At 25.9% G+C, this 18,666-nt stretch overlaps 1 protein-coding gene across 1 annotated transcript; it reads left to right on the top strand.

Annotated features, from left to right (window-relative positions):
* The first annotated feature begins 157 nt into the window (after positions 1-157).
* Positions 158-13,996, top strand: LOC129985313 (zinc finger protein GLIS1-like). Its single transcript, XM_056095297.1, has 4 exons — positions 158-673; positions 3,502-3,614; positions 7,983-8,061; positions 11,692-13,996. The coding sequence occupies exon 4, from the start codon at positions 11,786-11,788 to the stop codon at positions 13,646-13,648; it is 1,863 nt and encodes a 620-aa protein (XP_055951272.1). The 5' UTR covers positions 158-673; positions 3,502-3,614; positions 7,983-8,061; positions 11,692-11,785; the 3' UTR covers positions 13,649-13,996.
* The last annotated feature ends 4,670 nt before the right edge of the window (positions 13,997-18,666 follow it).

Here is an 18,666-nt window from a genome sequence, read left to right as displayed (position 1 = left end):
TGCAAGTTCAAGAATGAAAAAAAAATTAATTGAAATTATTATCCTTTATCTTTCTTTATATCATATTTATTTATTTCAATTTAAACACTGGCAAAAGATAAGATACATTGTTCTCAAATGTAGCAGAAAAAAAAAGCATGTTTTTATTTTTCCCGTTAGGTGGTAAAACTTAACAAAACAAAAACAAATTTAAAGCCGCCATCGCCAGGACGTTTTTTTTTCTGTAATTTTTTTTCTACGTGCTTTTAATAAAATATATAGCAAAATTTAATTGAAATTGTGGCTTAATTTCAAAAAGATTAGTAACTAAATTTTATCTTTTTGTTTTGTTTTTGTATAATGTTGTAGCATGACTTATATTTTAAGTGAAATATTATTACACGATATCGTAACATCCAGACAGCGGTTTTTTATTGTATGTCTGCCTAGACCTTTTTTTTTACCACAGCTGTTTGACTTATGCATTCCGTCTGACTGTGACGGTTAATACGGTAGCAACGCTGTCAAAGTTTGACAGGTTTTCTTTTTAGAATGGCGGCTTTAGATCGTTACAAGAAATTATTGGACTTAGATGGAAGATTTTAAAATTGCTTCAGAATTCCACTGGCCTTCCAAGTCTTCAAAGTAGCTAAATTCTATTGCTGTGTACAATCGCAAGATAATTACACGAAAAGTAAGTACGAAACTAGTTTCTTTTAAATGTCTTAAAATCCTACAAGGTTTTGCAAATCTCTATCATTCAGGTTCTTGCAATCGGGAATCACATTTAGGCCTATTTAAATGGTTAACGTAACTAATACATCAGACGCAAAAAAAAAAGTCAATGTAAGGAATTCGTTAAAATGGGATTTCGATTGATTTAATATTTTTAAATTAAAATAGTGAGAACATAATCAAATATTTTAAATATATTGTATGTAATAATATCAATATTTTTTTTTACTTGTCAAATACTGTTATCTTTTAGTTAAGAAATTTATGGACAGATATTGAACTTAACATTCTCTTGCAAATTTTATAAATATTTTATGATTTTAAAATTTATATTTTGTAGTAAAGTGTCCTTATTTATCATATTACTTATTGTCAAAGTTCATATTCCTCAATTTACTTTTTTTTTATTGTATTAAATTTTTGCTATTTGCATACTCTCAAATCAAGGTCACATAATACTTGCTGGGATTATGTATTTTTCTCTGTTTCCGAAATATTTAAATAAAAAGGAAGTTTAACATTTAATGTTAGACATGTTAATTTCATAAAATATTTCTTTTGTATATTGAGATTATTTTTATATTAGAAATTTACTGAATGAAAGATAAATCTTTTTTTTTTATTTAAAGATCTCTGGAATTTGTTAATTTTATATGCAATAAATAAACTGGAAAATGTTCAAATTGAAATTCTTCTATTGTTTTTTTAAAGACATACTTTTTTATGCAAATTATTATTTAAAATTATTTAAATCCTAACTAGTAATTGATATTTTTCAGGTATTCTCCTAATGATTATATACATTTCATTGCAATTAAAATTATAAATTATTTTACTAAAATTTTAGTGTAAGTTCATAAAGAAAGTGCAATCCATGAATTTTTCTACATTTTTCATATCTTTGATATTTTTTATCACTGATATAGTAATTAATAATAGTTAAAAAAGATGATTATGTGATCATGGCCTGTGTGAAGATAAAAATTTTGTATAAGATTGTGTTGAAATCCTTTGTGTTTGTAATAAATGTTTTATAAAATAATAAGAACTTGTAAATGATTATAAATTTTTCTGTTTTATTTGATTTTATAAATTAAAACATTTTGAATTTTTTAATCCATTTGATATAGGAAAAATATATATGAATATTTAACTTTTTAGAATCTAGATATAACTTAATGAGAAATAAATTTGGGTTAGAAAAATCAACATGTAACATGTCAAGATTGACTTCTGTTTTGCAATGTGATTAAGTAATATACATATTGTTGCATTATTATTTGTAAATCTTATGTATTTTTTATTCAAATTATTTTTGTTTTGGCATTGTCAAGTCTCAGTTCACTCTAGTTGCAGAATTTTATTTTCAAACCATTTCTGTGAATTTTTTTCTTTATGACATTTAATTTAATCACAATCTTTATTATTTATATAAGTATTTTATATTTACATCTAGAAATTATGTATTCAAAGGTTTACTCTAAATTCTCTCTAAAGTTAGGCATTGCATATTAAAGCAGAAACATGTTCAGTGTTTTTGAAATGGAATTTTATTATTTTTGACATCATTTCATTTTTTTTTTTTTTTTTGTAATAATTTTACAATATTTCTAATAACTCAAGTACTCTTCGTATAAATTCATTTTATTATTCAATTATTCATACTTATTTTTCTTTCAGTGTTTATATTTGTAACACTTCATTATTTTATGGAGTTCAGTTTTTTTATTCAGTGCCTGTAAAATAAATGAATTATTTGCATCTTCCTCATGAGTATAAAATTCTTAAGTAACTTATGTTTTCTACATTAAGTTAGGGGGAAGGGTAACTTGGGACTTTAAAATTTATGATAATAAAATTATTCAGAACAAAATATTTTTCACTTTAGAAATTGTGTTAAATAAATATTATCTAAAATTCCTGAATTACAACATTAAAAGATAATCCTAATTTAAATAAACCTGCCATCGTTGTAACTTAGCTTTTATTTTCAACAAATTTATACTGCCTATATTATTAGTTTTTGTCTGGCCATTTCTAGTTTTTAAATCTTTGATATGTACTTGTACATTTTGTGAAATGTTCAGTTCCTTATTGTTTTTAATGCTCTTTTTATTCATTAATTTTTTTTATAATTCCATCTGCATTTTATAGTGCATTGCTTTAATTTTCAAAATTTATATTTCATTATTATATGAGGACTTTCTTGTCAGTTTATTGTTGAAATGCCAGAAAAAAAATATTTAATATGTGAAGGATATTTTTCCAGTTTTGAAGTAGAGTTCTGCATTTATGAATGTGAAAAAAAAAACTAAAGATTTTAAGATTTTTTTTTTATATTTGTATACATATGCAATTTAATATTTTGAATAGAATTATAATTTATTCAAGATTATTTGTATTATATTTAATGTGTATTTTACTTTACTGCAGGAAACAATTTATGTGCCCCCCCCCCCCTTTATTGCTTTCCTCTTATTATTGATTTACTAATTAATACATTTATTATTAACATAAAATTTTAACTCTTAACCTACTATTTATAATTTGCTATTTTACTTAATACAGAGCTTTGACTCATTGATTTGACTATTTACTTTTTTAAGTTACAAGAGAAGGATGAAAACGTTTCAAATTATCTAATTTAGGCATGTTGTTGATAAGCAGTTAAAACTTGTTTTAACTATAAACTTTTGGACTTCTGATTATAATCACTTATTTTTAAAAAATTAAATATATTTGGACTGTTTTACATCTTTGTTGTAACAATGTTATTCTTTTATGTAGATTTGAAAAAGACTCGCTTTGTATGATGCAGCAATATCAGTGATAGTATATTTGCATCTTTAAAATGCGAAAGCCTTTTCTTGCACTTGTGTTGTATTTTTGAGTCCAAAAAGGTAATGGAGCATGAATTTGATATCTTATCTCGTATTCTTATTGAATAAATATTTTTTTTTCTATTGTTTATATGAGCATTTTGTGCTGTTATAAGTAATATCAACATTTTTTTAAATTTATACTCATTTTAAGTTCTAGTTAGCATTAATGAATATCAAAATTTTGAATCGAATCCATCACCAAACTGGTCTTTTATTGGTCTTTATATTTGCATGCATGTAATTAATGTTTAGTTAAAATTATGCATTGAATAACTTGTAAACGTATATATGAATTCCAAAGAAAGAATGATTAATTATTTGATAATTGCTCATAGTATGTACCATCCTTAAAAGTCCTTAAAAACTGTTTATTTTTTAAGGTCCTTGTATAAGGGCCTTAGAAATGTTTTTCCTTTTTGTGCAGATGCTTATGTTTTCCTTTTGGTTAAAAATAATAATCATATTTTACCATACTAAGTCCATCTGAACATAGATTGCACTTTCTTTTTGGTGTCGGATCTTTCAGTGCGTAATGGATTTCAATGAATCTGGAGGTCAGTGGAAAAAGTGTTATCACAGTGTGGGAAATACTGATATAAAGGGGGGAAATATATCCACATTTTGGGGAAATACTGATAGAATGGGGGAAATGTATCCTTTTCATCTATTTGACTCTTCTTTCATCTTCTTTTGCTTGTTTAAACAGAAGGGAAAATCTCTACTTTTTATAGATAATTCTATGCATTCAAATAAAACTGCTAGTGCTGGTTTTTAACAGTTAATAGGTGTTTTTCTCGATGTCATTATTTATTTGTAGAGCATTTGTTAGTTATATTTCATTATAATTTAGTGACTCACCACTAGTGAATTTTTGAAATATTTTTATTTCAAACAATTTTTGTGCAAAAGTTTAGAATTTTTTAACTGTATGACGGAAAACATGTGTTTCTTTCATTTCTAAAAGTGGTGAATGAAACACCAAATGATTCAAGGCTTCCAAAAATGAATGTGAAGCAAAATGTGCATGATTCTCCAAAGTTATTTTTAGGTCATTTCTTATTCTTGCCAAAAGATAACAAAAATAAATTAATACCAATAAAATTCCTTTTTTTACTTTTACATATACTAACTAGTAAAAAAGAAATGCAATTGACAAAACATTTGAACTCAAGATTTTCTGCAATCATCTTGATTTAAACCTCTGAATAAAACATTTTTGGAATTATACCTATTTTTGAACAAGATAATGCAAAAAGTTTTGAGCTGGAATTCATTAACATCCAAATTGTAGGTTTTTATCAAATTTTGAACAAAATCAAAATGAATATCAAAATTTTGAATCGAATCTGTCACCAAATTGGTCTTTATATTCGCATGCATGTAAATGCCGTAACAGGGAAAATACAGCAACTTAGATAAATGAAGTTTACCAAATAATCTTGTTTCAAAAATTGTAGTTTTATTATTTTAAATTAAATTGGCTAAGCAAAAATTTTGTAGTATACTTGACAGTTTTTTTACTCTATGGGCCTCTAAAAATAAAAATCTGTGTACTCTTGACTTTCTCAGAATGCTCAAGGTTCCTACTTTTTAGGGCAGAGGAGAAAGTGATAATAACTTTTTAGGGACTCTATTTGGGGACTAACTATTTAGGGACTCTATTTTGTATATTGTAGAGATATATTCAGTTGGTTTGACATGTACATCAGAATGATAATCCATTTTTGTTTTTTTAATGCATCTGTTATTCATAAATTAGTAAAACTATAATTGAGTAACCTCAGCCCATTTGAAACAATCAGATTTATTTTTGTAGAATCAGACCGCAAAAGAAATAGTTGACAATGGTATAAAGTTGGAATCTGATTTGATGTCTTTACGAAAAAATTTCTTTTAGAAAGGGAAATTTCTAAAAGTGAATATAAAGCTTGTGCCTTTGTTTGGTAATCCAGAAACTTTTCGCTACTTACAAAATAAATAATGTAATGAGTATGGAAAAGTTTTTTATGAGAAAATTGAACAAATTGAAAAAGTTAGAAAAATCTCTAAAAGAAAATAACCTTATATTTACATATTTAATAAAATTAGTATGATTTTTATTCAAGTTCTTTATCTTATTTATGTAAAATTGGATTGTTAATAAAAAGCAGGTGTTTCCCCTCCCCCTCCTTTATACTGCTAGCTGTAGTATGATAAAATAAGTTAATGTGATAGAAGTCTTATTAAGATTTTTCAAATGAAACTTGCATAAAGAAAGAGCATTTTAAATAACTTTGCTTCAATGTTAGTGAAAAAATATTTGGTTATTTTTGGTTTATTATTCTATGTTTATATTTGTGTAGATATTTGTAATTAGATATTTACTTAGTTAAATACCTAACATAATTTATTTCATTGAATTCTTAGTTCTATAACAAAGGAAAATTACCTTTTGGTTGGTTCTTATTTTTTCTCTAAAATTACTTATGTTTATTTTTTAAGATAAAATTAGTCCATGCACCACATTATTACTGTAAATTGCCAATTGACATTCCAACTTGCTACTAAATTTAGTTTGCTAAACTGTATCCTAACTACTGTACTAACTTTTAACTTTCTATTTAAGCCACCCTTCTTATATTCACTAAAAGAAAGCATTATCATTTGTATATTTTATATATAGAAATAGATAGAGAGATTTGAATATAGTGCTTACAAGATTTCAACCATTTGAATGTTTCACAATATATTATCTTTATATCTCTATTGCTATAAACATTATTTTTACTTTATTTTTTATAAAGAATCTGAAATGCTGTATTCATCAAAATTTTTACTTAATTTGTCCTATTCAAAGGAATTTTTGCTGTTAAGCTATGTTTTTCTTGCTCTCTGACAATCAGTAATGTAAATTTTGAATACTGTTTTGTCTATAGATATAAAACAAATGGTTAATATATTAAATTTACCAAAGCTAATACAAACTTTTGAAATATTTAAGAAGGGAATTAAATTGATTAATATTTTAATTTTTGTTTATAATTATTATCTAAATATTATAATTCTTGTAAATTAAAGGATTTAGGCTATTTTATTATATTTCTTATGTCTACTGTTAAAGTTTACTTCTCAGATATCTATTTTTATATAATTACTGAATTCATTTATCAAATAAGTATTTGTTTCATTGCTCAGATTTTTTTTTCTGATAATTTTAGTATTTGTTATAATTTGTCTAATTAATATTTATTTCTGAAGCGTTTACTGTACAGCACTTTGTTTTTTATAAATTATGCAACCTTCCATTTTGCTAAGATAGTGAATATTCATATTTAGCATTATGTGAATTAGATGAATATCTTACCGTTTCTTCCATTTGGCTAATAAAAATATGAAACAATTTAAATAGAGCTTAAATCATTTGGTTCAAACAAATGCATATTTGTCTTTGTGAATTTTTAAAAGTAGAAATTTTTCATATTTGGTGTGTAATTGCAGTATTGTTTAATATGTACTACCTTCAAGTATATATGTATTTTTGTTATGTGAACTTCCTACTTTTAGCTGTATGAAAGAATTTGCTGCTTACTTGAAAAATGATTCTTAATACCATGCTGTTTGAATTTTTCTAAATTATTTAATTTAATGTTCAAAGAATAATGGAATTGTTGTTAACTTAATTATTTTATGTTCATTAATTAAAATCATATGGTTAATATTTGAATTTTAAATTGTATCTTAATAACTAATGAACATTTCATTAATATTTTTATTTAATGATACATTCACATTAATGAAATGGGTGTGGAATCCTTTGAAGAATATAAAATTTTAATTGACTGAAACTAAAACAATTTATAGCATAAGCATTTATAAAAGTATTGTATTATAACATAGAGAATTTTGTTGTATTATACATGAATTATATAAATATATTACTAATATACTGCATAATTATCATTTCTGGTTCTTTCTGGGATCAATACATTGTCTTTAACTTCATAATAATTATATAAATTTTCTCACAATATTATCTATGTTAATATTTTGTAAACTTCATTTGGGACAAGTTCTATTTTTAAAAATGTGGATTAGTTTTATGTATCATTACAATAAAACTATTCATCAAATGAGTTAAGTAAGTTGTTATATTTTAGGATTGAATTCTTTAAAATATATTGTTCGTATAATCTCCACCCTCAAAATATTTCTTTCCATCTTATTAAATAATTATCAATATGAATTATTACAAAATATCCCCCCCCCTATTTTCAACATTGTATGTTTTAGAATCTGAATTAGAAGTGATAACATAAAAATAAAATTTTAATATGGAATGAGTGAATCATTTATTTCATATTTTAAAATTATAATTCCATTATCATTTATTTATTTATACTCTCTTAGAAAAAGTGAGTGTTTGGAAGTTGTCTTGTATCTGTGAACTGCAGTTTGCTTTATCACGCCTTATTTATCATAAAAATGGGTAAGTAATTTTATGTCTTTAAAAGTGTTTGTAATCATTGTATGTGTTTCTTAATATTATTTGCATATTTTATGATAAAATATCTATATGCACATTCTTTACTCTTGTTATTATTATTTTTTTAAAAAAATTTTAAATACAAAAATTTGGTTAACTTTGTAGTTTGCAGATGTATGTGCCCTTCAAACACTAATTTCTTAACATTATAAGTTCCAGTGATGCTCACAATAATTTGTACCTTATACAAAGTTTTATTTCCAGTGATTACTGGAAATAAAACTTTGTATAAGGTACAAATTATTATGAGCATCTACAATGTTAATTTCTATTATTGTTACATAGAAAGTATTATTTCAGAATTTTTCATATAAATATAATCTGCGCTCTAACAATTTTTATTTCATTCTTTGTAGTATTTATTATATAAGACAAAAGATTTTAAATTTGGTATTCATGTTTTTCATCTTTTTCTTTTCTTAGCAAGTACTTTCAGAAATTTGATTACTTATTAAGTGTTAAGTAAGATTATTTATTATTAAAAAAAACTTGGTCATTGTTTTATTGAAACTTCTTATCAAATACTTAGTTTTTGTGTTTGACTAATGGAAAATTTTCTTTACGGATACCATTTTTATGATTGAAAAACATTTAATGAGGAAATTATAATGATACTTTTTTTGGAAATATTTAATATTATGTTATTAGTATGTTGTACATAAAATTAAGCTATGGAAATATATTGAACAGCTCTGTTCACATATTATTAAGAATTTAGAAATGTTTTGCTATTTTTCTAGATTAATTGCTGCAATAAATATATATATTCATTTTAAAAATTCACAATCCTATCATGAAAGTTACGCGTCTTAAGTTATGCATCTGTGTTAAAGCTGAATATCTAAAAGTAATCAAATAGAAATATGGTGAGTAGTATTTTCTGTTTCAGACACTTTTAAAATAATGAATATTTTGTTTTGCAATCTATGTATTATGCTTGAAAACAATTAATATGTAGTGTGTAAGAAATATGAATTTGTTCAAAGAAATGATATATTTGATTTTACCAGAAATGATATTTTAACATGTAATTTTAAAATTCTCTGATTATGATTTTTATTTTATTTAATATTATAAGTAAAAATGTAGATGTGACTTTTCTTGGAATAATACTTTTTTCCCTCCTTTGATCCTTTTTTTTTTGTGTGTGTATGTGTGTGTGTGTTATATGAATATAAAATTTAATATCTAATATTTAAACTTAAAATTATACTATCAAAGGGTTAATAATTTGTGTCTTTTGGGAAAGAAAAGCACATGGAATTTTATGTAAATATTCACCCCTGACAGCAATAATTTAAGAAATACTAGTTTTTATATCTTATAGCAGTTCCCAAATTTTATTGCCAAGTAAATAAGGTTTGTAACTAAGATGGTTACATTCTATAGGATAGAGCTTAATGTAATCTGAAAAAAAATTACCTAATAGTCCTTTAAGCTGCTATAAGATGCTTGTACCAAGATATTATAATATCAGTTTATTTTGTTAATATGATTGCTCAATGCAGACAATTGTGATTAGTTGTCAACAGATTTTTCAGTATTCTCCACTAATAATAAAGATTCATATGCGTATTGGTACTCTACAGGCTAGACCATTTGATCCACAGCTATTAAATTTGGTATATGTATGATTTGGAGGTCAGAAATGTTGCAACTGAAAATTTTAATTAATTAAAAATTGAATGAAAAAAATGATTAGCTTAATTTGGCATTTCCCCACAATTTCTTCCAAAAATATGAATAGTCTTTTTAATGATGTCAGCTTAATAAACATAGGAAATTTTACAGAATTTAGGTAGTATTTAAAAAAAAAAAAAAATTGTTATATCTGATAATAGATTGCATTGTTGCCTTGAAATTCAAACCATTTTCATTATTTCATCAAATATTTAACCATGTAATTTTCAGCGATTGTTGAAAGCTTAAGGAAGAATGGTTTTGTTTAATATCTGCATCTGTGCAGTTTACAAGATATATTTTTAAAAAGTGGTTGCAATATCAAAAATTTAGATGATAGATGAACAGGATTTTTACTTTTTAAATAACTGTATGATGTTATAGGACTGTCACTATGGGAAAGGCTCATATAGACAAGAAATAGAACTAAAGTAAGACAATTTAAAAAACAATACTTTAATATTAAACAAATTTACAGAATCATGAACATGAAGTCGTATCTAAATGTTTCATCTGAAAGCAAATATAACTAATATTTCTGGCAAACTAGCTAATCGTCTGAGGAGGCTAGTAATAAATATAAATTATTAGTGTTTTTTTTTGTAACTTAATTTGTTTTAAACAGTTATTTAAAATATCATGAAAGCTCTCTTCAAGCAAATTATGATTTCCTATTCATTTGTTGATTACATACTCTTCAAAGTATATAATAGTTTTTTTTTATGTGTTAATAAATATTTTATGAAAAATAAGTGAGGAGTAATGAGATGATATATATATATATATATAAAATCTATAAATTTTATTTGAAATCTTATTGATTTGAAGTCAGTGTTTAGATAATGTTATGTCAAAATCTAGTTTAATTAATTATAATAAAAATTATTACTTCTAAAGTAAAATTCTGTACAATCTGAATGTCTTAAAGTTAAATCACTTTGTTTTAATAAATTTTCTCTCCAAAGGAGATTTATTTTAAGTGTTCCCTGTATTATATATAGACTTAAAACCAGACTTTAATAAATTGGGGGCAAAGCTAGAATTTAAAGATATTTCACACTTTGTTGCAAAAGTTATTCATGGTTTTGCATTTATCAGAAACATAATACATGGTATCCTGAAAATCCTATCCAGATTTTCAGGATACCATGTATTATGTTGCTGATAAATGCTATGATACCATGTATATGTTTCCGAAATATTATTCAGTAATGAATAATATTTCCTTAAATGATTATTCATTACTGAAAAATATAATATCAGATCTTTGGAATTTTTTAAAATTTGTTTGAGTCATTTCATCAAATGAAAAGATAAAATTCATGTTTAGATAAAAATATTTTTTCTTGTTCATTTTTCTTCTCAAAGTTAAACTACCATTACACCCAGTGTTTTAATTCATTCAAGTGTTTAAAAAAAAAAAAAAAAAAAAAAACTTTTTAAGTTTTTAAAAAATATTGAGCCAGCTATTTCTTATTTCAATTAGGGGTATTTTTCCTTGTGAAAATAATAATAATTCTGTCTTTGATTTAAGTATTATCCTTCTACAGTTAGGAATTCAGCATTGATATGCATATTTTCATAACTAGTATTCCTTTAATAGTCATTAGATTTAGATTAGACTTAAATAAATTTCCATCTAAAAAAGTTAACACAGTAAGTTTTGAATTTCAAGCCTTAAGAAATAATGCAAAAAAGAACGACCTTCTTTGAAAAACTGTTGTTAAACAGCATATTTCTAAAACTTTTTTTATGTACTTAATTAGATGGTTATTTCGAAACTTTTAAATAAATGTTTTCTTTTATTAGTTAAAGTCACTGTAGAATTTTATAATGCTTTAATTATGTATATGTTGTTTCTTTACATATATCTCACTACTGTGTTTTTTCCAGATAAAAGCATTTTGCTCAAACTCAAACTTGGCTCTCTGAGATAAGTTTGATTCCTTCATTTTCTCTCGAAAAGTTTGGAAAATAAAGATTAGCCATGCAGAACGGTACATATCCTTGGATGGCTTCCTCTTCTATTGCCCAGAAGAGTTGGCCTCCTGGCTATCAAGCCAGTTTAACAGATCTTTTCTTGAAGAAGAATCACCTACATTTTGGAACGGGCATTTCTCAACTCGCAGCTGCATCTAATTATATAGAAAAAATGTCAACTATTAATGAACCACCTGCAAAATGCCCTCATCCTGATTCCAAAGATAAACCATATCCATGTGAAATTTGTCAACAGTACTTAACTATTTTTCGAAATGATGGTACATCAGGAAATGTAACCCGACCAACTAATAGTCCAGTGATGACAAATTCACCCTCTGAACGAAAACCAATGAATCTTATACCTAATGGCCCTCCCCCAAATGTTGTTCCGACAAGTGGTATGCCAACCTCCATGGGCATGCCTCCAGGAATGCCACCAGGCATGCAAAATTCAAAGCCCAGACCAATACCCACCAAGCAGTTTCCCTGCCCTGTTTGTCATAAATTGTTTACGCAAAAAGGAAATCTTAAGACTCACATGATGATTCACACTGGGGAAAAGCCTTATGCATGCCAAGCTTGTGGTAAAAGCTTCACACAGAAAGGTAATGTTGATACTCACATGAAGATACATACTGGTGAAAGAGAATATGGCTGTGATTCATGTGGCAAGCGATTTACTCAAAAGGGTAACCTTAAAACTCACATCCGAAGTGTTCATACGAAAGAAAAGCCTTTTGCATGTGGTTTATGTGGGAAATGTTTTTCCCAAAAGGGTAACATGCAGACTCACTTAAGAACACATAATAAAGACGACCGTTTTCCGTGTACACTTTGCGGAAAAACATTCTCCCAGAAAGGAAATTTGAAAACTCATATGGCTCGTCATGCGGGACAAATACCCACCAAGCGTCAGTTTGGCTCTCGTCTGGCAAATAGAACTTATATTGGGCAGTTGGTGAAAGCTGGACAGCCAACAGTGCCTCGCATGCAGCCATTTCCAATCCAGCCGTCGCCGGTGTCTTCTCAAGCATCAACAACTTCTCCATTGAATTCTCCAACCACACCACAGCCCTTACCGACTCCGGTTCAAAATAATCATCCTGACATACGTAGTCCCCATCAGGGAATGGGGAATCCATATTCCGAATCTCCCATTGACTTGAAACCTCCCCTGAATTGTCATTTACCGCTCTCTAGACCAATGTCATGTAATCAGCCCCCTAATATGAATAATTCCCCTAGTCCCCATCCTTCTCATTTATCAAGCCCTTCACCTGAAGATGAGCCAAACCCTCGTCCTTTTATTCACAGTAAGTTGTTCCAGCATGCAAATAGTATGCATAGTCCAAATTATATGAATGATCAAATGCAAGAAATACATACCAGTAGTGGATTAATTAATTCCCAACAATCTAGGATTACTAGCCCCCTACCTGTTGGAACTCCTGGTCATTTGCAAAATCATGATCGAGATTCTCGACCATTTTATTCAGCTCCCCCTACTCCTATTCCAACTCCCTTGACTCCTGTTTCCAGATGGCTGCCTCATGGCACAACTCGCCACTATGATTCATTTCAGTCCCCAGGAGGACTTGGCTGCTATGGTTCTATAGCTGCACACACTACACCTCTGTCACGTTTATCTCTTTTAGCATCTGGGTCTATGAATTCTCAGAACCATAATAATCATCAACAACTAGAAAACAGTGATGAAATGGAGTCTAATAAAGATACTGATTCTGTTAGACAACAGCAGCAGCAGCAACAACAACAGCAACAGCAGCAGCCACCGCCACAACAGCAACATTCACAGGAGCATTTCCATTCCCCCACTAATCCAGATTTCTCTCAATTACTTGATTGAACATTTTTATTGATCTAATAATATCTAGGCTTGAATAATTCCCTGTGTACAGTGTAAGTTATTAGTATTTACCAACTTACATGTACATAAATTTTAATATTGTGATGCTTTTGTCAAATTTTGAGTGTTCCTTTTGCTTTTCAAGCAGTTTTATTTGAATGGAGTTTTGTTTTGAACTTAAGTGCCACAATGATCTAGATGAATATACTGTGATTTATAATTATGGTAGAAAATTGGATGTATGTAAATAAATTTACAACCTGGGTTTGGTATAGGTTTATATATTTATATATATAATATTATCACTATCTTTATTTTTTTAAAAAAATTGAGTGTACTACAAAATCTTGAAAGTTATTGCAACTTTAATTGATTATTTTGGAAATCGTATGCAATTTTTGTTAACAAATCAGTTTGAATTTATAAAGTGTTTTTTTTAAAGAAAAATTATTTTTACATTTATTCTATTTATGTCTATATGATAAAATTATTTAAAAATTGACTGGAGACTAATGAATTTAGTGTCGGATATCTTTTTAAAGCTGTTCTATCATTACTGATTAAAATTTTTATCTTATTATTTTAAAAATATCATTGGACATTTTAAAATTTACTATAAAGTTTATATTGCTTTGAGCTATATTAAGTTGTTTAAAATTTTATATGTTGTTATAATATGGAACATAGTGGCAATCCTAAATATTCCATTCTAGTATGTCTGATATTTATTTAAAAACTGCATTTTAGCTATATATTTATATTTTTGTTGTCATTGCTCTGTTGCTTTTATATTAAAAATTAAAGAGCGCGTGTGTGTGGGGGGGGGGGTCTTAATCCATTTCATTTTTTTCAGGCTGTATATTATAAGAGTTTTTTTATATATTTTTAAAAAAATTACTGGTTCTTTAAACATATTGAGAATTAATTTTGCCAATTTCAGATTGCATTTTAAAATTATTTTCCGAGCATGAGCACCTATGGCTCTCTAAATATTATGTTTTGGATTTGGTAATAAGATTAAAATGTGGCATTAGTCTTAGTTACATACACATCTTAGAAGTTATGTGATATTGTAAAGAAGAAAGGCAAAGCATATACTCTGAAATACTGCATTTATAAACATAAATATCATATCCCTTTATGCTTTTTCATCCATAAGATATATATATTTTGTACAATATACATTAATAAGTTCAGCTTTTTTTTTTTTTTTTTTTTTTTTTTTAATCATTGGCTTATGATGGAAATTTGTCATGATTGTGTAACAAAGCATATGGGGTAATTTTACTGAAGTTAAAATAAACATTCTGCATTTCAAAAAAATTATGTACTTGCAGAATGATATGTTATATAATACTATTAAATTATGTGCCCTTAAAAGTAAATACATATTCATGACTAATGCCAAAATTCTTTAAAATACAGATACAATAAAAAAAAATTATAGAAAGTATTTCTCATTTTAAAAAGTTAAGAGTTCTAGCAAATTTAAACCAAAATTTTCTATATTTTCTGATATAAATTACTCTTTAATTAAAGTATCTTCAAAGTATATTTTATGTATACTCGAATGCCTAATTATATTTGTTTTTGCTGATAATTAAACTTTAATTTATTTTGCAGATAATTAACTTTATGTTTAGGATCCATGTTTAAAATAGAACAAAATACATGAAATTCTTAAAAATGAATTTAAAAAGTTATAGTACTTAGAAAAGACAGTTCCTTACTCCAAAAATAGATACATTTTTTTTATGGGTGTTTTAATACTGTGTGATCATACTAAAAGATAGTTATATGTAGTATGCACCTGTATTGTGGGAGGGGAGGTAGATTGTTCCTCATTTAAAAAAAACAACAATATAATAAATAACTCTTGAGTTACACTTAGCAATTCAATTTAAAAAGCCAGGAAAAATATGAAATCTGAATTTTATACCAGCAATTCGATAAAATGTTTTATTTTTGAAGTATTTTTTTCATTTTAATTTTTAAATTCATGATATATATAATATATTGTTATTTCTTCATATTTTATTAGCTGATATGTTTCTGTTAGCTGTTGTAAAGACATAGTTAGATGCATTTCTTTATCCAAACTGTATACTGTAATTCCTCTTATATAATATTGCATCTTATAAATTTTTTTTTTAACTTGCAACTTTTTTTTTTTTTTTTTGAATTATTCATTTTTATTGTATGTATATATGTTTTCTACTTAGACAATTCTACTTATTTTTCAATACTATATTGATCAAATGTATTTTAGTTCTTGTTTCTGCATAATATTTATGGACGAATTTTTTTGTGTGATTGTTTAAATATTTTCTTTATTTATAATAATGACAATTTCAATTTTACACTCAACTGTTATAAATTAAAAGTTTATTTTATATCATTGATAATTTTATATGAATGAGTAATTATTAATCTAATTGAAATTTTTTAAAATTTAATTTACATGTACCTAACCCAGGTTGTGAATCGATAATCAAATGATTTTTTAAAAATAAAATCATAAGATTTTTTGAAGCTATGTGAAAATGTAAGTTTGAACTGTGTGAAGTATATTTCCTTCTTATTTTTTCCATTGTTTAAGATTTTATAGTATTCATGCTGGCATTTTTAAATTCCATGCAACTTTCATGAGAAGAAATGGTCAAAATGTATTGTTGTTTGAAGGTTTATTGGTAATTGTGATTTATTTTATTTGTTATTGCTTCTAGTATGCTTATTATTTCTTTTGCTAATCCTTTGTGTTATCAAGCTTTTAGTTCCTATTTAATTAATTTAATATTTGAATATATTACAAATGTAATGTTTTTAAACATGTTTTGGAAATGGTTTAAGATATATATACATATATAATTATATATATCCTGTCTCTGAGCTTTGCTTTGTGTAGTTAAAATCGTTTCAAATGATTTTGTCCTTGTTGAATTTTCATTTTAAATCTTAGAATTTGTGAATTGCAATATGTGTTGCCTCTAAGGCTTTTGAAGTTTTTATTTGTATATATGTGATGTAAAGATCAAAAGGAAAAGTGGAACTCAATGTAAATTTAAAGCATATAGGGTTTGCAGGGTATTTCTGTTGATTTCTTGTGGGTTTTATAGATATAGTAAAATACTAAATTGAAACTCTATAGGTGCACATAATACTTTGCTGCACATTATTAATTAGTGATAGCTGGTTGAAAAAAAAAAAAAAAAAAAAAACTCTAGATTTACTCTAGAAATTTTTAAATTTGTATAAATGTTCATATTGATGCTGAGATACCCAAAAAAAGAAAGAAAATATCTGAGCATAAATTTTAAAATTCATAAATTTGTTTCTCCATTCCAATGGATGACATTATGCAGTTAATGTGCAATGAAATTGTAATATGTGTTCTTTTTAGCATATTGAAATGAGCTTTTGTCTTTTTACATCCCTTCTTCAATTTGATTTTTACATTTTTTATTCTTGAAAGTTATATGTGACAAGTCTTGACTGAAACTGACTGAGATTAATTTTTTATTGTTGTGTTATATGAGACAGTTCTTGTTTATCTGTTATTAGTTTTGCATTTTATTTCAACGAAAATACTTCAGTGGGGAAAATCTTATTCTTTTATTAAACATATTTTATTTAGCTTGTTAGTAATTATTTTAACATGCATAAAGTTTATCTGAAACATTTATATGAATGATTATTGCTATTAACTTCCCTCTGTAAATGAGCAATTAAGCCTTTTTATATTTTAAATCTTAAACTAAGATACTAGTTTTGCTGAATTCAGCTAAAAATATGTTGCATTTTAGTAAAATTGTTTTCTGCCCTTTAATATCTGTCATCCTGATAAGGTTTCATTTTAAAATTGAGGTTTTTGTAACTATATTCCATTTCTAACAATTTTCAGAAGGGGGAGAAACAATAAGATAATAGTTTGTGAAATACTTAATGGTTTACTTTTAAGTTAAAATAAAATGTTTAAATAAAGTTCTATTACATTAAATTTACATTTGTAAAAATGTTTGCAAAATTTTTATTTAATATTTTTATGAAAACTATAGCATGCTTAGTGAGTTGAACTCTAATTATGAATAAATTGATGGCTAATAATATATTTGCACATAAAATTGAAAACAGTATTTCAAATTTTAATAACTGCCAGAATATAGTTCAGCTGTATTAGCAATTTAATTCATGCATTCTACCAGTTGTATAATTTCTTTTCCAAGATTTTCACCTGAAATAGATTTGATGTATTTGTTTTTTAATGTAATTCAAATAACAATATAAAAATTTTTCATTTATAATCAAAAAGCTCTCGGTTATCAAATCTTTTTAAATAATATTATATTTTACATTAAATAAGTTTGATCATGCTCTTTCACCATACAGTTTCTAAATCTATTCTCCATTTCAGGATTTAACTATTCAATTGAATTTTCATTTTTGTTTTATGAATATTTTGACTGAGCAAATAATAAAACAGTATTGTATTATACGTATAAAGATTCATTCAGTGTATATTTTGTACATTGTTATTAATCAATGAAATGATTATATAATTGTATTTTTGCTATAATTTTGCATGCTGCTGTATTTACAAAAGGATTTAAAAAAAGAAGTGACTAATGCTTCATTGTTATAGCTGTCCTTTTTGCAACATGTTAAATGTCAGTTCATATGACGTGACAAAGGTTGTGCGTCATCTTAATATCTAATTGCATGTTTTTCTTAAAATTGTGCTCCTGTAAAATGTGTAATGAATTTTTTTTAAAAATGTAATTGGTGCCACACATTTCATGTGAGCATGGATTGACCTCATTACCTTTTATTGTAATCCACAAGCAATACAATTCTCACACAGCTATTGACTTGTTAAATTTTTTTTTAAATGCTATACATTTATTATGTTTTAAATGTAGTCAAATTTGATATCCTTGTAACTGTTCATTTATATTCTTGCTATTTTTTTATGAATCTTGAATGCCTTTCAATAATATTTTTTATTGGTGTGTTGGACATTA

Source organism: Argiope bruennichi, chromosome 9, assembly GCF_947563725.1.
Source record: "Argiope bruennichi chromosome 9, qqArgBrue1.1, whole genome shotgun sequence".
NCBI lineage: Eukaryota > Metazoa > Arthropoda > Arachnida > Araneae > Araneidae > Argiope > Argiope bruennichi.
This window is presented reverse-complemented; position numbering and strand designations above follow the sequence as displayed.

Bases quoted from the DNA above. Each gene is read 5' to 3' on its own strand.
- LOC129985313 (XM_056095297.1), top strand. From the start codon at position 11,786: ATGCAGAACGGTACATATCCTTGGATGGCTTCCTCTTCTATTGCCCAG.